The 20,567-nt window shown below is 35.5% G+C and overlaps 6 protein-coding genes and 1 pseudogene across 6 annotated transcripts; 5 read left to right on the top strand and 2 right to left on the bottom strand.

The window, feature by feature from the left end:
- LOC108775089 (15-hydroxyprostaglandin dehydrogenase [NAD(+)]-like) overlaps positions 1-911 on the top strand; it is a 3,232-nt pseudogene extending 2,321 nt beyond the window's left edge.
- Positions 912-1,596: 685 nt separating this feature from the next.
- LOC108775088 (histone H2A) lies at positions 1,597-1,971 on the bottom strand. The gene has a single exon (XM_018541366.1). The coding sequence runs from the start codon at positions 1,969-1,971 to the stop codon at positions 1,597-1,599; it is 375 nt and encodes a 124-aa protein (XP_018396868.1).
- A 256-nt stretch (positions 1,972-2,227) lies between these two features.
- Positions 2,228-2,634, top strand: LOC108775047 (histone H2B). Its single transcript, XM_018541324.1, has one exon. It carries the CDS (start codon positions 2,263-2,265, stop codon positions 2,632-2,634), a length of 372 nt encoding a protein of 123 aa, XP_018396826.1. The 5' UTR covers positions 2,228-2,262.
- A 2,540-nt stretch (positions 2,635-5,174) lies between these two features.
- LOC108775031 (histone H2A) lies at positions 5,175-5,549 on the bottom strand. Its single transcript, XM_018541308.1, has one exon. It carries the CDS (start codon positions 5,547-5,549, stop codon positions 5,175-5,177), a length of 375 nt encoding a protein of 124 aa, XP_018396810.1.
- A 289-nt stretch (positions 5,550-5,838) lies between these two features.
- On the top strand, positions 5,839-6,210 carry LOC108775049 (histone H2B). Its single transcript, XM_018541326.1, has one exon. It carries the CDS (start codon positions 5,839-5,841, stop codon positions 6,208-6,210), a length of 372 nt encoding a protein of 123 aa, XP_018396828.1.
- Positions 6,211-6,719: 509 nt separating this feature from the next.
- Positions 6,720-8,549, top strand: LOC108775064 (endoplasmic reticulum-Golgi intermediate compartment protein 2). Its single transcript, XM_018541340.1, has 6 exons — positions 6,720-6,860; positions 6,923-7,073; positions 7,225-7,597; positions 7,694-7,944; positions 8,026-8,286; positions 8,362-8,549. Exons 2-6 carry the CDS (start codon positions 6,971-6,973, stop codon positions 8,547-8,549), a joined length of 1,176 nt encoding a protein of 391 aa, XP_018396842.1. The 5' UTR covers positions 6,720-6,860; positions 6,923-6,970.
- A 1,383-nt stretch (positions 8,550-9,932) lies between these two features.
- DMAP1 (DNA methyltransferase 1 associated protein 1) lies at positions 9,933-11,899 on the top strand. Its single transcript, XM_018541330.1, has 5 exons — positions 9,933-10,663; positions 10,741-11,071; positions 11,157-11,298; positions 11,377-11,531; positions 11,623-11,899. Exons 1-5 carry the CDS (start codon positions 10,107-10,109, stop codon positions 11,725-11,727), a joined length of 1,290 nt encoding a protein of 429 aa, XP_018396832.1. The 5' UTR covers positions 9,933-10,106; the 3' UTR covers positions 11,728-11,899.
- The last annotated feature ends 8,668 nt before the right edge of the window (positions 11,900-20,567 follow it).

Raw genomic sequence — 20,567 nt, 5'->3', positions numbered from 1 at the left:
ATAAGAATAAATTTAATAATATATATATTTTATTTATTGAATGATAGTTAATAAAGGGATCACGTATTGCGTTATATATTACAAGGTGCCTTCGTAACGTTTTGTAATTTTTTTCTTTCTTTCCCTCTCTTTTTTATTACTTATAACCTTGTGTCCCGAAATTTTAAGGTTCACATCCCGAAATCAACTATTCAAAAGTTGGCCACCCTATTTACAATGGTGCAAAAAATGTTGTAGTCGACCTGCCAACATCAAACGGCCAGAATGCAGCGGCTACTTTGGAAAATGAATTTGGAGAGGGCCGGGCTGTCTTCTTCGCTTGCGACGTGACGAAGGCTAACGATTTAGAGAAGACGTTCAAGAAGATCGTCGATGCATTTCAAGGGCTTGATATTCTTATCAATAACGCTGGTATTTTAAACGATAGCTTTTGGGAGGAAACAATCGATCTCAATGTTAAGGCATTAATTCGCGGCTCTATGTTAGCATTTGACTATATGGGAAAGCATAAAGGTGGCAAGGGCGGTGTAATAGTGAATATTGCATCCATAGCTGCGTTACATCCATTTTACATTACGCCAATGTATTGCGCTTCGAAATTTGCTGTTCTGGGATTCAGCCAGTCTTTGGCAAATATGTACGATAAAACGGGAGTGCGAATTGTTATCATGTGCGTTACAGTAACAGCGTTGGTAGCAAATATTAACAGTAAGATCTGTGACTCCGTTCTCGCTGTGATAGGTAACGCTAACGATAGTAAATATCCAATACAGACAATCGATCATGTGGCACTTGCAATGCTAGATCTCATCCAGAAGGGTAAAAATGGAGCAGCTTGGGTCAGCGAAGATGGTCAACCGCCATACGCCGTGGACTTCCCTCATTATTCCAAGCGATCTCTGCCTGTATAAATTATGTTATAATTTCTTACTTCACAATGTAACACTACATGTTATATTTCATATATTATGGAATACAAAATTATAATACTGATATTATATTAGTTTCGATTTTCGTCAAATGGGTTAAATTAAATAAAATTATTGAAAACGAAGTGTTTACTTACAATTAAATGAGTTTAATAGATAAGCTCAATATTATAAGATTAAAATTTTTTTAAGTTATGCTTTCCTTTTTTTAGTAAATTCTTGATTTAATGCGAACATATGATTTGCAATGATGAGAGATTTAAGTTAATAAAAGATTGCTCTATTCCTTTATTTATAACATTATGACGCATTTGAAAAGATTTTTATAATCTTTCGAAGTTCAATGTAGTTTACAATACATTTAATATATTTTAAATTCCAATTCTTAATTTTAAGATCTAAATAAATAATGTTCATTTTCAGATAATACTTTGTGCGCTTACAAATTAGGCGCATTTTTATTAATGTTCATTATCTAAAATTAATGATAGAAGGAAAATACGAATATTTTAAATATAATTTATGTTGACTAGTTAGAAGTGCATAAGAATTAAAAGCAATATAAGTATAAACTATAAAGTATAAGTAACAGTAAAATTGCAAACGAGATATTTCTTCGTATGAAAAAATTAGTGGCCCTAAAAAGGGCCGTTTGTAATCGCTGGAGTTATGCTTTCTTCTCGGTTTTCTTTGGTAGCAAGACTGCTTGAATGTTAGGCAGTACGCCACCCTGAGCGATGGTAACACCAGACAGAAGCTTGTTCAATTCCTCGTCATTGCGGATGGCAAGTTGTAAGTGCCTAGGAATTATTCTGGTTTTCTTGTTGTCACGAGCGGCGTTTCCCGCCAATTCCAACACTTCAGCAGCGAGGTATTCCATCACCGCAGCCAGATAGACCGGAGCACCGGCACCGACGCGTTCGGCGTAATTTCCTTTCCGCAAAAGTCGATGAATACGACCAACGGGAAATTGCAATCCAGCACGGTTAGAGCGAGACTTCGCCTTTCCTTTAGCCTTTCCACCTTTACCACGGCCAGACATGGTTGTAATAAGCGAAAAAGTATGAAATTACTAAGATACGAAACGTTTCACGTCTCAACTCGTAGTGTTGTCCCGATCCGCACTCTGCGCCTACTTATACCAAATTGCGGTGGCTAAGCGCGTCCAATCAGATGTCGTGCGCGCGGCGGTAGGTTGTGTTGCGTCACGCGATTGGTGCGCCACCACTGACGCTTTACCGTATATATAGCAGCGCTGGCTCTCCAACCGCTACTTTTTGAAGTTCCGTCTTGGCGGTTGCTTGTACGGCGCTAAACGAAAACTTGAAGAATCATGCCACCGAAAGCGAGTGGTAAAGCTGTGAAGAAGGCCGGAAAGGCTCAGAAGAACATCAGCAAAACCGATAAGAAGAAGAAAAGGAAGAGGAAGGAGAGCTATGCCATTTACATCTATAAAGTACTGAAGCAAGTTCATCCTGACACTGGAATCTCGAGCAAAGCTATGAGTATAATGAACTCATTTGTCAACGATGTTTTCGAGCGTATCGCTGCTGAAGCATCGCGTTTGGCACATTACAACAAACGCTCGACGATCACCTCTCGGGAGATCCAAACTGCTGTTAGACTTTTGCTGCCTGGAGAACTGGCGAAGCACGCTGTGAGTGAAGGCACCAAGGCTGTCACCAAATACACCAGCTCGAAGTAAATGGTTGCTTTCAAGATCAACGGCCCTTATCAGGGCCACAAATTTGTTCATACGTTTGGCATTCTTCTAGTTCGAATATTTTTAGAATATAAATTCATGTGATTATTCCTTTGTATAACAGAAACTTTGGATTTCCTATTTAATTCTACATAAAAATATTGTAAATATGTTTTATACGCTATTTAACTTTGTGAGTTTTCATAAATTGTATGAATTTCGTGATCGAATTTGGTAAGCGTAAGCTTCTATGAGAAAGTTGAACAAGAACATAATGTGTTTATCGAATATTGGATAACTCCTTGTTCGTGTTCTATTTTCGAAATTTGTTTCTCAAGTACTCTACAAACTTCATTAATTTTGTTGTATATTATACAATAAGTCCAAATCTAAAAAAAATTTTTTTTACTTGCAATGATTTAGAATTTTAGACAAAAAAAGCTGTTTTTTTAACATTTCCTTTTATCCACAAATTATAACGATTACTTACGAATATTTTTTAGTTGTATAACTGTTAGTTGATGTTTCCGTGGAAAGAGTCGAGGTGGCATGGTATTGAATAATTTTGAAAGAAGAAACATTTTCAATAGTCGTACAACACATTTTTATCTATACATGATCATAGGCATTCTGATGCGAACACCTCTTTGATTTGAATCAGCATTTCCGTTGTGTCTCGTTTAAACTTTATGTGCTTTCATGTTCTTATTACTAATATCTCGTAATTCTGAGAATTTTAATATTAAGTATAAATGAAGGAAATTAAAAAAGATTACCGAGATTAAAATACGTTAATAAATAAGACTGAAATATAATAAATAATGTTGAGGTGTGGCACTATTTTCTATCTTTTTTTATCTTCCCTGTTCTTATTTCATTGATTCATATAGTTCTAACATTAATTTACCGTTTTATTTATAAAATTATTAGTTTGCAGAAATTACAACTTTTGCTTAAATTATTAAAATTACATCATACGGTTAACGACTTCCCATTTCAGTAAAACTTTTTCAATATATTTCTATAATAAATCTATGTTTTATTAAATTATATATGAGAGATTTATTAGTGATAAAAATCCACACATATATAAATGTAGGATACATAAATGTGTGTACAATTGTAGGCGCAAATGTTTCTTTAATAGCCGTATGATTATATCTTTATTAATTGCATTTGCAATTAGCTTCAAAATTCCAAATCTAATGGTTCAATTAGTAAGAGTATGTTAAAGTCTTAAACTATTCAACTATCTACAAAATAGAGATAACGTTATAAATTTATATTTTTAATCCTTTATTCTTTTGAAGACAGGAGCTTTTTAACAAAATAACTTTATGTAAGACCAATAGTTCAATTTTCATAATAATCGAGTAATTTACAAAATAAAAAATGGTGATTCCAAATATAGGATTATCGGTCTACAAATGAATAAATATATACTTTGAATTACATATTTAAAAAAATTTATCATATAAATATGGTATATTCAAAGTATATGCTCTTGCATTCTCTTATATAGTAGAAGCTTGTACTTCCATGACCAATCAATGCTAATACAATAAAAGTTAGACACATATTGAACATTATTCATGCAAAATCCATACATAATTTTCTTCATAGATATCCTATTGTTACATATAATGGTATGTCACCCATTTTTTACAATCAATTTATGTTTATATATTATGTAATATATATATGTATATATATATATATATTGTAGCAAAGTTGACAAGTTTTCTTCACATTTTATTCATTTCGTTCAATTTACTTGTTGCAAAGTAATAACTCACAGTAATAACTATTCAGTTTCAACTCATTCCCACTGATCACCCTGTACATTTGTAGAATAAAACAAAATTGTGACAATACTGACATTGCTTTGCATTTTACTCTAAAACTGAAAAAAAATGTGTGAAATACATGTTATAAGATAGTCAATGGGGAGACGAAAATAGATAAATGCGAGAAAATACATTATGTGACTATATTGAACGACGATTTATAAAAAGTAATTATATAATTCACATTATGTGTATAATGGTAATATATTTTTTAGTTATCATTAAATATCCCTAAATAATATTACATTTAATGTTTATCATGTATTAAGGGAATAATTTCACGTATGTATATACATTTGTAAATTAAATAACTTTGTTGTATTAAAATAGTTTCTTGTACTTTATGATGTAAAATGTAAATCATCTTTGTAATTATGATGTGCGTAACTCGGAATCTAGTACAGTATAAAATATATTTAGTACATTTTAAATTGTGTAGTGCTTAATTTTAACATTTGAGTAAATAGAAGTGAATCATTCTAAACTACTTTGTGCATTTTATTTGGTTTATTACCAATGCAATAGTTGAGATTAAATTATTGAAAGGACATAACATAAATACTTTTGTAACTAGTTGGAAATTGACGAGAATTAAATGATTAGCAGAGGCATATAGATAATAAAATAGCAAACGAGACATTCTTCGTACATGAAGAAATTGATGGCCCTAAAAAGGGCCGTTTATAATCGCTGGAGTTATGCTTTCTTCTCGGTTTTCTTTGGCAGCAAGACTGCTTGAATGTTAGGCAGTACGCCACCCTGAGCGATGGTAACACCAGACAGAAGCTTGTTCAATTCCTCGTCATTACGAATGGCAAGTTGTAAGTGTCTAGGAATAATTCTGGTCTTCTTGTTGTCACGAGCGGCGTTTCCCGCCAATTCCAACACTTCAGCGGCGAGGTATTCCATCACCGCAGCCAGGTAGACCGGAGCACCGGCACCGACGCGTTCGGCGTAATTTCCTTTTCGCAAAAGTCGATGAATACGACCAACGGGAAATTGTAATCCAGCACGGTTAGAGCGAGACTTCGCCTTTCCTTTAGCCTTTCCACCTTTACCACGGCCAGACATGGTTGCAGTTAACGAAGAACGAGAGGTTATGTAGATACGAAGTGTACGACAGCTCCACTCGAAGTGCCGTTCACTCGACTGCGGCGAGTATTTATACCATATTGCGATAGCTACTCGCGTCCAATCGGGTGTCGAGCCCGTGACGGTTGGCTGTGCGCGTCACGCGATTGGTGCGCCACTACTGACGCTTTACCGTATATATAGAACAGCGCTGGCTCAGCGACCGTCACTTTTCGTAGTTCCGTCTTAGCGATTGCTTGCACGGCGCTGTTCGAAGACTTGAAGAATCATGCCACCAAAGGCGAGCGGTAAAGCTGTGAAGAAGGCCGGTAAGGCTCAGAAGAACATCAGTAAAACTGATAAGAAGAAGAAAAGGAAGAGGAAGGAGAGCTATGCCATTTACATCTATAAAGTACTGAAGCAAGTTCATCCTGACACTGGAATCTCGAGCAAAGCTATGAGTATAATGAACTCATTTGTCAACGATGTTTTCGAGCGTATCGCTGCTGAAGCATCGCGTTTGGCACATTACAACAAACGCTCGACGATCACCTCTCGGGAAATCCAAACTGCTGTTAGGCTTTTGCTGCCCGGAGAACTGGCGAAACACGCTGTGAGTGAAGGCACCAAGGCTGTTACCAAATACACCAGCTCGAAGTAAATGGTTGCTCTCAAGATCAACGGCCCTTATCAGGGCCACAAATTTGTTTATACGTCTGGTTTTCTCTTTGATCGAGTACTGTTAGAATGCAAATTTATTTATTTGTTCCTTAAATCTTAAACCTTTCTTTGCATAACGTGAGAAATAATGAAGTTTTGTAATTGTAACATAAACTATTGTTTTTCAGAGGTTTCTGAAGTGAGTTTATAGAAATTTATTTTTGAATTTGTGACGAGTTTTAGCATTTTTGTTGAAAAACATAAATATTGTCAATTATTTAGTTCAGACCTATATTTATAGATAATTTAAATCTTATAATATTCTCTGTTCAAATTTCTAAAATATGCTGTAAATTTAAAATGTTTAATATTTTTAAGTATTTAATATATACGTCTAAATGATGAATGAAGTCGCGTATAAGTATATTGTGGCGCCATCTTTCTATATGCAAATTGCCGCTGTAATATTTTTGTAGCGACATTATTGGCTAGTCTCGGATGTTCATATCGTGTGTAGGCGATATGTCAAATATTGTACATATGGTATATACGCGGTGACGCTCACATGTTAAGAAATGTACAAAATCTGCCCTTTTTTATTTAACTAAAATTTAGAGAGTAGTGAATATGATAATAAACACAGTGCAAAAGGTAAACATCGGACTTGTACATAGCTCTGAATTTTTTCTAAGCATAGTAAATACTTGTTATAGGTTAGTTGTAATCAATAATTTGCGAATATTTGCAAGTAAGTTGTAAAAATGTTGAGGCGACGGCACGTTAATGTTAAAACAGTTAAGGAACTGGACGCATTCCCGAAAGTTCCTGAGGTATATGTTGACAAAACTGCAGTTGGAGGAACATGTAAGTTAATGGATATTACTAAATACTCTATATTAAAAGTAATATACATATTTCTATATTCCTTAATACTTATGTTATTTTTAATGCAAATATATATTGTACTAAACTGTACTCTGCTTATTTTGATAGATCTAATCTGGTCCTGTTTCAGTTTCAATTTTCACAGTTCTTATTATCATGTATTTGGTAATAGCCGAAACAAGTTACTATCTTGATAGTAGATTACAATTCAAATTTGAGCCAGATACTGACATTGATGCAAAACTACAAATCAATATTGATGTAACAGTAGCAATGCCTTGTGGTCGTATTGGTGCTGATATTTTGGACTCTACAAATCAACATATGATAGATTTTAATTCTTTGACTGAAGAGGATACATGGTGGGAATTAACACAAGAACAAAGGACACATTTTGAGGCTTTGAAGCATATGAATTCTTATTTACGGGAAGAATATCATGCTATTCATGAATTACTTTGGAAGTCCAATCAGGTTACTCTGTACAGTGAAATGCCAGAGCGGTATGTGTGAACTAACCTAATTATTTGATTTAGTAATATTTGTTGAAAATTGTAGATGTATTACAATTTGTAAACACAAGTATTTATATTATTTAGATCATATGAACCAGATTATGCACCAAATGCTTGTCGTCTTCATGGTAGTCTAAATGTTAATAAAGTGGCCGGTAATTTTCATATAACTGCGGGAAGATCATTGTCTGTGCCGCATGGTCATATACACATTTCTGCATTTATGACGGATCGAGATTATAATTTCACTCATAGAATCAATAGATTTTCTTTTGGTGGACCTAGTCCAGGAATTGTGCATCCTCTTGAAGGTGATGAGAAGATCACGGATAACAGTAAGTTTGCTTTATTTTGTAAGCTATCGGAAACAAGCCAGTGTGACATTTTTCACATTTAATAGATAAGTTTTCTTTCAGATATGATGCTTTATCAATATTTTGTTGAAGTTGTCCCTACTGATATTAGAACATTATTAACAACATCTAAGACATACCAATATAGTGTTAAAGATCATCAGAGGCCAATTGATCATCATAAAGGATCTCATGGAATACCTGGAATTTTCTTCAAATATGATATGAGTGCACTCAAGATTAAAGTAACACAGGAACGTGATACAGTTTTTCAGTTTTTAGTGAAATTATGTGCCACTGTGGGTGGTATTTTTGTTACAAGTGGTAAGTACTTGCAAACAATGAATTTTTCAATAAGAATAATAATACAAAGAATTATTAAATTATGTAAATTTGCAGGCTTGGTTAAAAACGTCATTCAAAGCTTCTGGTATATCGTCAGCTGCAAATTTCTTAACTTAGAGAAGAGATTAGTTAATCATGGATTATCTGTCTCATCACATTCTACAAATTATCGCTCGCCTGACACTATAAATTTACTTGACGTTACAACTCCTCAAAGTATTGATATCATGCGACCTCAATAAAAATTTATATATTAACTAATTTATGTATCTTTCTTATGAGTTAATATTTATAACGTAAATCTATAAAATTTATCGTATAATGATGGTATATATATTTATGGTATGAATGTGAAAATGTTTAAATAACTAACGGCATATACTTATATTTAACAATACAATTCAGACAACACACAATGTAAAAAAATCAATGTCTTTATAACGTCTTTTAAATATATTTTTTAGACATATGTACGTTCCAAGAAACGTCTTTATAGTGTCTTTTTGAGAATATTTTAGAAATATGTCTGGATTCCCATGACTACATGTATCAAAAAAGACATTTGTAAGATGTTTTATAAGATGTAAGGACATCTTTATGGCATTATGTCTGAAAAATATCATGTCTTCAGAGCACCTTATATTTCGAAATGAGGTAAAAATTACAATGCAAAAGTGAGAATTCACTAAAATATTTATAATTTCATTTGTTAATGCACGTAGTGAATTTGCTCATTTTTGTAATTTTCACTTTATTTCAAGATATATTGATACAATCAACTTCCAGGAGTGTGTGATTTCCATATAAATGCTTTTTGGATATCACGTTATTCTTGTTTAACATTCGATAAACAGAATAAAATGATTTAAAAAAAATAAAATAAAATGGTAAATAATGCACTTGGATAGGAAACTCAACTTAGCTCTGAACGTTTTATATCCGCATCGGACATATTCTCTAGGAAGTTTCTATTGTATGTATATGTAAGTATACAATTATTAATGAATATATAATTGTTATAAAGCATGCATGAACGCTTGATATAATAAATTACCATTATGGCCATATTTATGATATGCGCCATATTTATGCATTCTAAACTCGGCAAACAAGCTGATTGATGTGATAATAAATAACATTAATTTGTTGGAAATTTGGCTATCTTTGATGGCATAGCAGTCGCATGTCAATTTGTTTATATTACTTAAGTAGCATAAGATAATTTATAATAAATAAAGTTTTTGTAATTGCAATGTATTGAATTTTGTTGAATTGTTGAAGAGATTAGTACGATTAGAATAGTATGCCATTTACTTTATCGATCTTAGGTAACTCAATTTTGACAAAAATCTGGTTTATTCTAGTTTATTCGTCGTTTTTTAAACGAAATACGGAGAAACAGAACAAGACGGTCTCTAATATAATTAATAATTATAATTAATTAATCAATAATAAATACTGGCACGAACACGATGTATTTGTTTTATTATCGACGCGCGACTAATTTTCCGTTGAAATAGACATTGGTGCGCTAGTGTACCCTTTGCCCACATGTTCCAACGACATATAGATGGAGCCTTTCTACGAGGGGTAGGCGATATTGAGAGGAGTGATAATACTGATAAAGCAAGTAAAGCAAGCAAGGTAACCTTAAATTAGAACTTAACCTCTAAACGCATAAAGTTCTTTCGTATTCTTTATATCGTCATATAACTTTAAGGTTGAAGGCAATTATTATTTATCAGCCAGTGAAATTACTCTAAAAAGAGTATCTTTACGAGAAAATAGTAGCTGTCACGATGGCAGACGTACGTGATATTCTGGATATTGAGGTACCGACTACGGAACTTACGAAAGAGTCAATATTGGGTAGCGATAAAAAAAATCGCAAGCGGTATGATTACAATAAAATGCCAAAACGTCCTGAAGGCATGCACCGTGAAGTATTTGCCCTCCTTTGTAAGGACAACAACGATGTACCACCTTTGTTCCCAACTGATACCGCGAAAGGATACAAGCAGGTACGAGCTAAACTCGGTATGAAGAAAGTCAGACCGTGGAAATGGGCCCCATTTACCAATCCAGCACGTACAGACGGCGCGACTTTCCATCACTGGCGTCGTGTTGCTGATGCTGGAAAGGAGTATCCCTTTGCAAAGTTCAATAAAAAAGTTCCTATCCCTATGTACACAAATACCGAATATGTACAACATTTAGTGACCAACGGCTGGACACGAGCAGAGACTGATCATCTGTTTGATTTATGCAGAAGATTTGATCTTAGGTTTATTATTATCAGAGACAGATGGGACCGAGCAAAGTTCCCTGCTAGATCTGTAGAAGACTTAAAAGAGAGGCAAGGATGATGTATATGTATTTATAATTTATTGATTTAGGTATGTTTTCTGGAATGCGTTTTAAATAAATCCACAGGTACTATCAGGTATGTGCTGCATTGATAAAGGCAAAATCTCATGCTGACAAGGTATATATTTTTGACGCTGAACACGAGAAGCGCAGAAAGGAACAGTTGAAAAAATTATTTGAGCGTACTCCCGAACAAGTAGAGGAAGAACAAACTCTACTGGCTGAATTGCGCAAGATTGAACAAAGAAAAAAAGAGAGAGACAGAAAGACGCAAGATTTACAGAAATTAATTACAGCGGCTGATCATCAAGCAGATCCCAGGAAGAGCGAAAGAAAATCATCCAAAAAGAGTAGCAGCTCATCTAGGAATAGACCGAATAAAACCGATACTTCTCATGTATGCTTATACTCGCATATATTATGATACATATGCTATGGTAATTTTTATCAAAGAATCTACATCTTGTTTTTTTTATTTATAGGCAGTAGAGTCAGCTGGAATTAAATTTCCTGATTTTAAGAATAGCGGTGTTACTCTTCGTTCTCAGAGAATCAAATTACCAAGTAGTCTCGGTCAAAAGAAAATGAAGGGTATTGAACAAATGTTAAATGAGTTGCGTTTAGGTAAATGGATATAATTCAATCTTTTTACACTATACTTTGTAAAATTTTAAAGTCAATTAAAATGGAAACTTATTATAGAATTAAATCCGCCACCGACGGAGCAAATATGTCAGCAATTTAATGAACTGCGCAGTGATATAGTTTTGCATTATGAATTGAGAAGTGCATTATCAACATGCGATTATGAGTTACAATCTTTAAGGCACCAATACGAAGCGCTGGTACCAGGGAAGGTAATTGTCAATACAAATCTCTTCAAGTGTAATGGATATGTAATTTTATGTAATATCAATTGTTACATTTATCTTATATTTTTCATTTCAGACTTTAACAATACCACCAGCGCTTCTACCAAAAACAGAACCGGAAGTCAAACAGGAGATTATTGATGTGGTAGGATCGCCCAGTACGCCCAGTATTACTCATTAATTCAAAATAATCTGTATGTAAAATAGAGGTTAATCAAATATGCTCTGTCTATATTGTTTTTTTAATTATCATTGTGCCGATTTTCATACTGAAAGTTATTGACTATACAGCACCCATTATGATGTGCTATATTACGAATAATTTTTATTTTATATTGAAGAAATAAAAATTACAGAACAACTAACATATTTGCTTCATTTTACTAATATACGGGTGGTAGAATTAATGTGATCAGACGTTTCGCTTTCAGCGGAACAATCCCACTTTCGATTGTTTCAATGTTCTGCCAAATATATTAAAATATGAAAATTATTGTATTATTTTTTAAATATATTGCTATTGTTTTATTTTATTTTTACATTCTTACGTTTCCTCTCATCCATCTAACATAAACTTGTTCTGCTTTGGATTCGAAACTCTGGACACATTAGGTATAATAAAATAACAAGAACACATAGCGATGGTAATTACTTATATATCTGTGTATTTTATATTGTCGACAAAAAGTAACAATGTACGGTCAAACCGTATAATTTATCTACAACAATCTACAATAGATTACAATATGTTGTTTTGTTTTTGAGGGTATAGGGCGGGGTATGTGCTCGGGAGGAAAGGGAGGAAATATAAGATCGGGACGGGATGGGAGGGTTAGGATGTGGGCAAGTGTGAAGGGTGTCAGATGGTCGTCGATGCAGGCCTTTCTTCGTTCGTGCTCGCGTTACAGTTGACTCTTAATTTTTTTTTGTTCTCTTTTTCTTCCTTCTAATCCTATGATAAATTATTCGAGATAGCTCTAACCGTACTTGGTACGGAATAATGCGTTATATCTGCGATAATAATCGACAAACCGGCGATCGTACGTCTCTCATTGTTTCGCTACTGTGCCTGTTTCGCGAGGACTCCGCTAATCGAAAGTACAGCGAGAGAGAGAGAGAGAGAGAGAGGGGAGAACGCGATCAGGAGAGATATCCCTCAGCCGTCTGAGATATTTAATATTACAGATATTTAATACTATAAAGGTAGTGGCTCTTTACTTATTTTGAGTAATAAAAACTGTTTCTTTTTTAGTGTTTTTAATATTCAAAATAAGTAATTTTCAATTTTACTAAATCGGCCAGTATTACATCGGTTTTCTGTAACGAGGACTGCTCGTGAACGCATATGCATCCTCTCTCATCTTCGATCATCGTTGTCCTGGCAATCACGGCCAGTTCTTTACGCTCGACGGTCGCATACTAATCTGCTCTTGTCACAAAGATACTTGCCCCTTCCGAGACTCGAGGCAGCGGCTAACTGTTAAGTCGTATCACTCCTCTGAACCGGGAGTTTTATTTTACAGCTGCGACCTACAACCTCTGTCATACGTTTTGAAATTTTATAAAAATTTACATCTCGGTAAAAGACGCACACGCGCGTGCTTTTTCCCTATGTCGTCCTAGTCTTATCTACTAAGTAATAAACGCTATAAGAAGAGTTTTAAATGCATATGCAACATCATTGTCGTCCGCGATATTTCTCGCGTATACATCTACTTACATACATGTCTTTGCATATAGAACGTTGGAAATATCTTCTCGATAACCGGAGAGATACCACTTAAGAGTTGGAGCTGCCTCGTGTGGATCGTCGAATGGCGATCGATTTTGTGCTGCATATTCATTTATTGAACACGGCGGGGCGACCGTGACTGAATACTGAATGATGAACGCCGCTGTCTCGAGGTGTCATGTCCGATTCCCTAAACGAGAGACAGACTTAACGATAAAATTCGCTGTCGGTGCACGGAACTTAAAATAAAATGTAACGGAGAGGTAAAAAGAGTCCATACACTTAAGAAACAGTTTACATTCTGGACAGTCAAGTAATCGGTAAAGGGAGCGATGGAAGTTGCTCGAAGAAAAATGAAACTGTCGACAATATTCGTCGTTTAACGATCCTGTCCCGCAGGCATTTGAAACGCAACGAGATACATACTTCTCACTTATCGTGCTTAATTTCGTTAATAACAATAACATTTATCCTTGCCCGCTCTCGCGTGTCTTATATATGACAATATAATATGCATTAATATATCGTATGTATGTACAATGGCGAGATGGAAGGGAGCGCTCTCTTATTCCTCTCTCTCATTCTCGTATAATAAGATATACCTGTGGCATTTCGACGTGTGAGGATCTTCGGGACTCGAGCACTCGAAAAGGTGCAACTATTTGTTCACACCACCGATTCGCAGAGCATCGTCCGATACTATCTCAAGCAGAACACAAATAAATCATCGTGACATTAAAATGATGATGTCAAAATAATTCCAAAATAATTATTAAAATTCGTCTTTTTCAATCACTTTTACGATTCATTTTAACGAGTCATTTTGATGTCATCGTGATATCGAAATGGTCCCAAAATAATTACTAAAAATCACTTTACAAATAATTTATGATTTATTTGAACGCCATTTATCGTGACTTGTTATTCTGCTTGAGATCGAGCCTTTAATTACATCGAGTAATTAATATGCCGCTATACGCAGTGGTGAATACGCGTATCGATAATAACGCCGTAACCACGATTGTAGCATAACGATACCAATCCGTAACATGACATGCGCGTGAAGAATAGAGCGCTTGATGTGAGTCCATTGCAATAATTTTACATATCCCTGCAATCTAATTTGCAAATTGTAATTAGATAAATAACTATAGATACGAGAGTATGTCGAGATGTAATTAAAAGAATCAGCATTCTCCCGATGGCGCTTCGTACACTTCATATACATCTCCCTTAATTGGAACGTCATCGCACAACGCTCACGTGCTTTCAAGCAGCTGAGAAGTAGTAAGTACTTTAATCCTCAAACGTTTAATAAGTAGTTAGTACTTTAATCCTCATAACTCTGAAGTAATTTTTTTTTATTCGTGTAACCATAATAATAGCGACAACAACAACAGCGATAAGAATAATTTTAACAGAGTAAAAGAGAACATTTGCCAACAAAGTCGGATGAGAGAGAGAGAGCGGTAATCGCACTGACTTTATAGAATATTGACAGCTTTAACTCTCGGATATGAGCAATTCATTTCTCTCTTAAGAGGGCTTCATAAAATATTATTCCGTCTTAACATAAATACTGCCGAATTAGTATCTAAGCGTATCTCATCAATGTGTTGACTGACTGAATTATCGCGTTAAAATTAAAGAACAAGCTATAACGTGTGGAAACGATACCTTGCTTCCGTAAAGATTATTGCGGGAACAGGAAATCTATGTCGCAAGATGTGTAATCGCGATATGTCTATATAATAAAATTCGAGCGAGATACAAGTATAGAGCTCGATCATTCATTAACATTTTAATCTTTGCTTTTGTTGAGTTTATTGAATAATATGGAGTAGATAGAATGTAAACTCTCTTGTTACTTGATTATTGTCGACTGTGTATCAACAAATATACTCGCGAATCAAAGTGACGTTTCGAAGAGTCAAAACACGCCGGCTATATTCGGCGCTTGAAGCGAGAACTTCTTTTTTCGGAACTTTGAAGAATCGTTTGCATGATTTTAAGTTACATCGCTACCGTAACGTTGCTCGTCTCTTTTAATAATCGGTATATCTGGCTATTTATAAGTTTACGCAATTAATACATAGTGGAAATTATGTTTCTTCCCTCGACAAGTATTCTAAATAAATGCCTATATGTTTTATGTTTTTCGAGTTATTGTATAACGCAGTGTTTCCTCTTACAATTACTTTTCGCTTACTTTTTGTTGCACGATGTGACACATTAAATCCAGGTAATGTAAAGTGTGATATAAACGAAGGCGCGCCTTCGTGAGAATCGGATTTAATCATGCAAGAAAGTACTCACCATTTGAGGCTACTTACTGTCACGGCGCTTGAAAGGAGAAGACACGCGGTTTCTTTCGGAAAGCGGCATGTAAGTAAGTGAAATTCTGTTCTATACCGCAAGATTCCGTAGGAACGCGTTGCCAAATGGCTAAAGTGAAGGAATGAGCGGTTAGCATGCAAAGAGTGTGAATCCGCGACAAGCTGTACGCCGTACATTGCTAAGGAGGAGGATTACTTTGCGAATAGCGTAATTCTCATTACGAGCAAAATGGAACAAGTTTTAAACAGACGTCGTTTCCACATTGTCGTTTCAACGCATTGAGGAACAAGATTGCGTTTCTTCATATACTCACGGTATTTCGCTATACGTTAACGTAAACTTTATAATTTGCAACCGTTATAAAGTTTTACTTATAAAATTATTTACACAACCATATACCAAGCATAAAATAATTGTTACGTAGACATATAAAACAATTTAGATAAATTTGCCACAGCTATTATTACCATGTTGTTGTAAAACGGTTCAAGTATCTTAAAATACTTTGAAAACTCGTACAATTATCATCAATGTCAATTATCATCGTGTAAAAAATTAATTAAAATATGTAAAAAATATGAGTGTAGTTCTAAAAATTTGATCTTGTAAAAGACCTTGAAATCGAGGGATTCACCTTTTCGGAACTACATCCAAAAACTTTACTTGTCCACGATGCGTTAAACGAACAGTTTTTTCTGCACTCGTACTTTCATTGTCGAAATTGGTATACGGATTCTTTTATCAATTCGTAATAATTCGAATCAACGATTTACAATAAGAGTCGTTCCGTCACTGCAATGGTTCTTCTCGCGGGGAAAAAAAAAGAAAAAAAAAAGGAAAATCGAATTGAATCGCGAAAATATCGTGAGAAAGCGTCGCAATCGGCGAGTAAAATTCGACATAATCGCACATAGCGTCAAGTATGCAGAGTTGAGTTTTGCGCGTATTTTTTTTTTGTTTTCGTTACTTATCATCAACCCTCTCGTTGTCCCCGTTAACTTATTTAGACACCCGCGCGTATTTCAGTGTATACCTCAAACTTCAAACGATCCTGCAACTGACCGGAAGAGAAATTGTTCGTCGTTTCGCAAAAATTTCCTTTCTCCGCTCGCGTTCTTCTATTTTTTTTTTTGCATTTTTTTTCGCATAACATGTAACATGAGAAATCGTAGCTTACTCGTTTAAGACATCCCTACACAACATGGCTACGGTAATGCGTAATGAATATGTGCGCAAGTGCGTGTAACGAGTTGGCTCGCGGCAAGAGATGGATGGCTGCGTAAGGAAGAGGAAGAGGTAGAGAAGGAGGAGGAGGAGGAGGAGGAGGTGACCGGGGGGTTGCGAGGGGTGCGTGGAGGAGATGCAGTGTTCGCGCGTACGCGCACACACGCGCACGTACGCACGTGCGCACATAGGCACACGTTTAAAAGTATATGTATATATATATAGATTCTGTATATAATATATCAATCATTGATTTTTCTTCCTTTCGTTAAGTAACTAGCTTCTTCGAGTATATGTATATATATACACATAGATATATATACAGAACATATATATGTGAATATATATATTTGCAATTAGGTGATACTTTTTTTATATATAATCGATCACTCCGTTGTCGTTTAAAACATTCGTTCTTCTCTTCGGATTCGCACGATTCCACGCGTTCTCCCCCGTTCTTTCCTTCTATCTCTCTTACTTTTTTCTTTCGAGTAATCTCTAGAGCTGACACTCTTTCGCATGCATATTTCACACACATCCCTCGAAACAAGCTACGACTAGTGCCCTACTTACGCTACGAGACGCTATGGTAGACAACAACAAGTAATTGTTATCCTAAAACTTCTGATCTCTTTTTTTTTTTCCGCTTGTCCTACTTTCGTATCCGTAATATATGTCGTAAAAATGTTGTATATAATGATATTAATATTAATGTTATATATTTCAGTTTTTATTGCACACGCGGTGTCGCGCTCATTGGCGCCAGCGTCGTAATGCCGCGGATCCGCGTCTATTCGCGTTCATTCTCCGCAAGATGCGGAAAGGCGTCGGATCGTTCAAATCATCGAGATCGAACTCTATTATTCTCGATCACAAGCGAAATCGATTATATTCGAGCATTTGACGCACGAGCGGCCTCAACTCTCGACGCTGACTCCACGGCTACCCTTTAAACATCAGTACGTTTCTTTCGAGCTTTCTTCTTTTTTTTTTTAAAGATGCTTTTTTTATCCATTATAACTTTATATTTTCTTTATGATGGCGTTTAGGTTTTTTTTGTTTGCTCCGTTACGTTAACTCGCATTCAGTTACGCGATCTCTAATTTTAAGCTGAGATTTGTCCCGCGCGAACTTTGGAACGTGGTCGTTGATGCGCTTGTTCGGTCCTTGTCTCTCAGTCGGGAAAATTATTATTTTTTTCCATCTTTACATAAATCGCCTGAGCGGCGAACTTAGCTGTCCTATCGTCCGAATATCGTTGTACGCTCGTCACGCATAAAACGATCGATTATACCTCGGCCCCGATCTAAGTAACGCGTCGAAGACGTATCTTACGAGAATATCGAGAAACGAAATTGTTATCGTAATAAAAACGTCCCATCTTGGAATCGTCGATTTGAACGTATACAACGTTAGGTACTTTACATATTTATATATTGCGTATTTATATATATTTATATGTATATGTATATGCGTGTATGTATATATTTATATTTCTTCTCGTTTCGCGTCTTTCCAGCACTCTGCGGTGATCTAATTAATCTCGTAAGACGCGTGATTTAATTACGCGTCGTAAATGGCGTAATCTACTATACTGCGATGATGGACGGGGGTACAACCCTATGTATGAGACATTTTAATATGGCGATATAATGAAATATATATCAAAAGAAAAGCACGAGAAAAAATTACGGATACTCCCGAATTTACGTTGCGTTCAACACACACTGAGATCGCCCAGAATCGGCATCTCATCGCCGTTTCTATAACACAATAATCGGCCGACGATCCAGCTTACGTCACTCGCGAACAATATAATACATATTTATATAATCTGTAATTATACTTATAGAAACTTTATAACGCTCGTATAGCTTCATCTAATTATCTCACGAGACTTAAGTCGCTAATAATACTACTAAGTAATCAGTTATATCATATATTCAACATTTCTCTCTCTTTGATATGTGCGTTCGCGCTTTGTCAATGCCAAGAAAATATTCGAAGCGTTCGATCTTTCACAGCGTGCGTTTTGTGTCCCTTTTTTTTATACTCCACTATCCCGCGTTATTTTATATCCACGAGTACATCGTAATACGAATATAACGATTATACATACATGTATATCGTGCCATCGGGCCGAAAGAGTACTACTAATACTCTTAATATATATACTGATATACATGATCGATCGATGCTGAGAACGAACTTGTCATTCGGCCTCTGCAACAACCCGCCGAAATTTGAAGGATCGTTTCGATCGTCGCGTGCCCGGCTCTAATCTACCGATCTTGTCATGATGTAAAAATTCCTCTATGTTTCTCGAAAGCTACGTTACAAAGTATGAAACCAACTAAATCCTTAACGTCGCTTAAAATCTAGTTTGGAGCGTCCTTACGAGCGCGAGACGGGTTCCGTATTCGTAAGATAACAGCTATACCATCAACTCTAAACAGTACAACGTATTGCATTCACATAAAAATATAAAAGAATTTAACGAATTATATATATATATATATATATATAATATATATACGAGTGTGTGTGTATATATTTTACAACAACAAGAGTTTATTTTTTACTACGCGAATAAAAGTTTCGAAAGCCACGTTTGAAAATGAAGCGTTTGTAAATATAAAAAGAAGATTGTATTTCCAGAAAGTTTCTACGGCGCTCTTAATTAAGAGAATGAAGGTCTCTATCGGTTACCGATTATACTGTTTCGGGTTGAATACACTAATCGGTGGGAGCTTTTGTTTCCGTATTCTCGTTCTTTGCTGTGACCTCACGTAATAGCGAGGAGTTTTATCGATGCGTTGCATTTTAACAAACTTTTTAGACAAACCGAGACAATTTTCATCTTTCACAAACACACATCTCATATCATCGTGTATGTCTCGAGTATAAAGTTTAGACGTGTATGTGCGTGCATGCGTGCGCGAGAGAGAAATAAAATCTATTTCTCTCTCCCCATGTTTCTCTTTTGCTGTCTCTCTTTTTTCCAAAGCAGAACAAAGATTATCATGGCATCAAAATGGCGTCAAAATTATTCCAACGATTACTAAATTATTAAGTCACTTTTCGATCGGTTACGATTTAATGTCATTTTGATCGTTCGTAATCTATTGTTCTATTTGGTTCTCTCTCTTTCGCTATCTTCATGCTCTATGCGCGAATATGTGCGCATATATTTTTGACAATGTAAGAATTGAGGCTCGAAGGGTCGCCCTTATATATTATACTAATACAGTACATATTTCATTTAGAACTGATCCTCGGAGTCGCTGAAGTATCGTAATCAACAGCATTCGAAACTTGTTTGCCTTGTCTCTTTTGTGTAAACTAATTGACAAGCAAGTCATTTTTTCACACGCGTATCATTTAAATGATAGATCCCTCAAATCGAAAGGCTTGATACTCGAAAAAAAAAAAAAATCAAAACGAGCTGCCTCGCTTCACCAATGTCGATGATGTTTGTCCTACGGTATATTACAAAGCATAAATTACGCGAACACTGCTGCGCTTCGAGCCCTCCGACCCGACCTTCGACTTATCACGCGATTCACCGCTAATCCGCCTTCGTTGTTTCGCCCGACTGACAGACTAATCCTTTTCGTGCCTCGCAAACTACGGCGTAAAACGCCCCGGTACTGTGCTCTCCGGCGTTTCCCCGTTACACATTTCCCCGTTTATGTTCAACGTCACGAAGAAACCTAACGTTGTTTTCC

This window comes from Cyphomyrmex costatus, unplaced genomic scaffold (assembly GCF_001594065.2).
Source record: "Cyphomyrmex costatus isolate MS0001 unplaced genomic scaffold, Ccosl1.0 scaffold281, whole genome shotgun sequence".
In the NCBI taxonomy this organism is placed as follows: domain Eukaryota; kingdom Metazoa; phylum Arthropoda; class Insecta; order Hymenoptera; family Formicidae; genus Cyphomyrmex; species Cyphomyrmex costatus.
Note: the sequence above shows the minus strand (reverse complement) of the source record. Positions and strands in the feature narration are given on the sequence as shown.

Coding starts and splice junctions, on each gene's coding strand:
- LOC108775088 (XM_018541366.1), bottom strand. CDS start 1,971: ATGTCTGGCCGTGGTAAAGGTGGAAAGGCTAAAGGAAAGGCGAAGTCT.
- LOC108775047 (XM_018541324.1), top strand. CDS start 2,263: ATGCCACCGAAAGCGAGTGGTAAAGCTGTGAAGAAGGCCGGAAAGGCT.
- LOC108775031 (XM_018541308.1), bottom strand. CDS start 5,549: ATGTCTGGCCGTGGTAAAGGTGGAAAGGCTAAAGGAAAGGCGAAGTCT.
- LOC108775049 (XM_018541326.1), top strand. CDS start 5,839: ATGCCACCAAAGGCGAGCGGTAAAGCTGTGAAGAAGGCCGGTAAGGCT.
- LOC108775064 (XM_018541340.1), top strand. CDS start 6,971: ATGTTGAGGCGACGGCACGTTAATGTTAAAACAGTTAAGGAACTGGAC. Junction 7,074..7,224: donor AACTGCAGTTGGAGGAACAT/GTAAGTTAATGG, acceptor GTCCTGTTTCAG/TTTCAATTTTCACAGTTCTT. Junction 8,287..8,361: donor TGGTATTTTTGTTACAAGTG/GTAAGTACTTGC, acceptor GTAAATTTGCAG/GCTTGGTTAAAAACGTCATT.
- DMAP1 (XM_018541330.1), top strand. CDS start 10,107: ATGGCAGACGTACGTGATATTCTGGATATTGAGGTACCGACTACGGAA. Junction 10,664..10,740: donor GTAGAAGACTTAAAAGAGAG/GCAAGGATGATG, acceptor ATAAATCCACAG/GTACTATCAGGTATGTGCTG. Junction 11,299..11,376: donor GTTAAATGAGTTGCGTTTAG/GTAAATGGATAT, acceptor AACTTATTATAG/AATTAAATCCGCCACCGACG.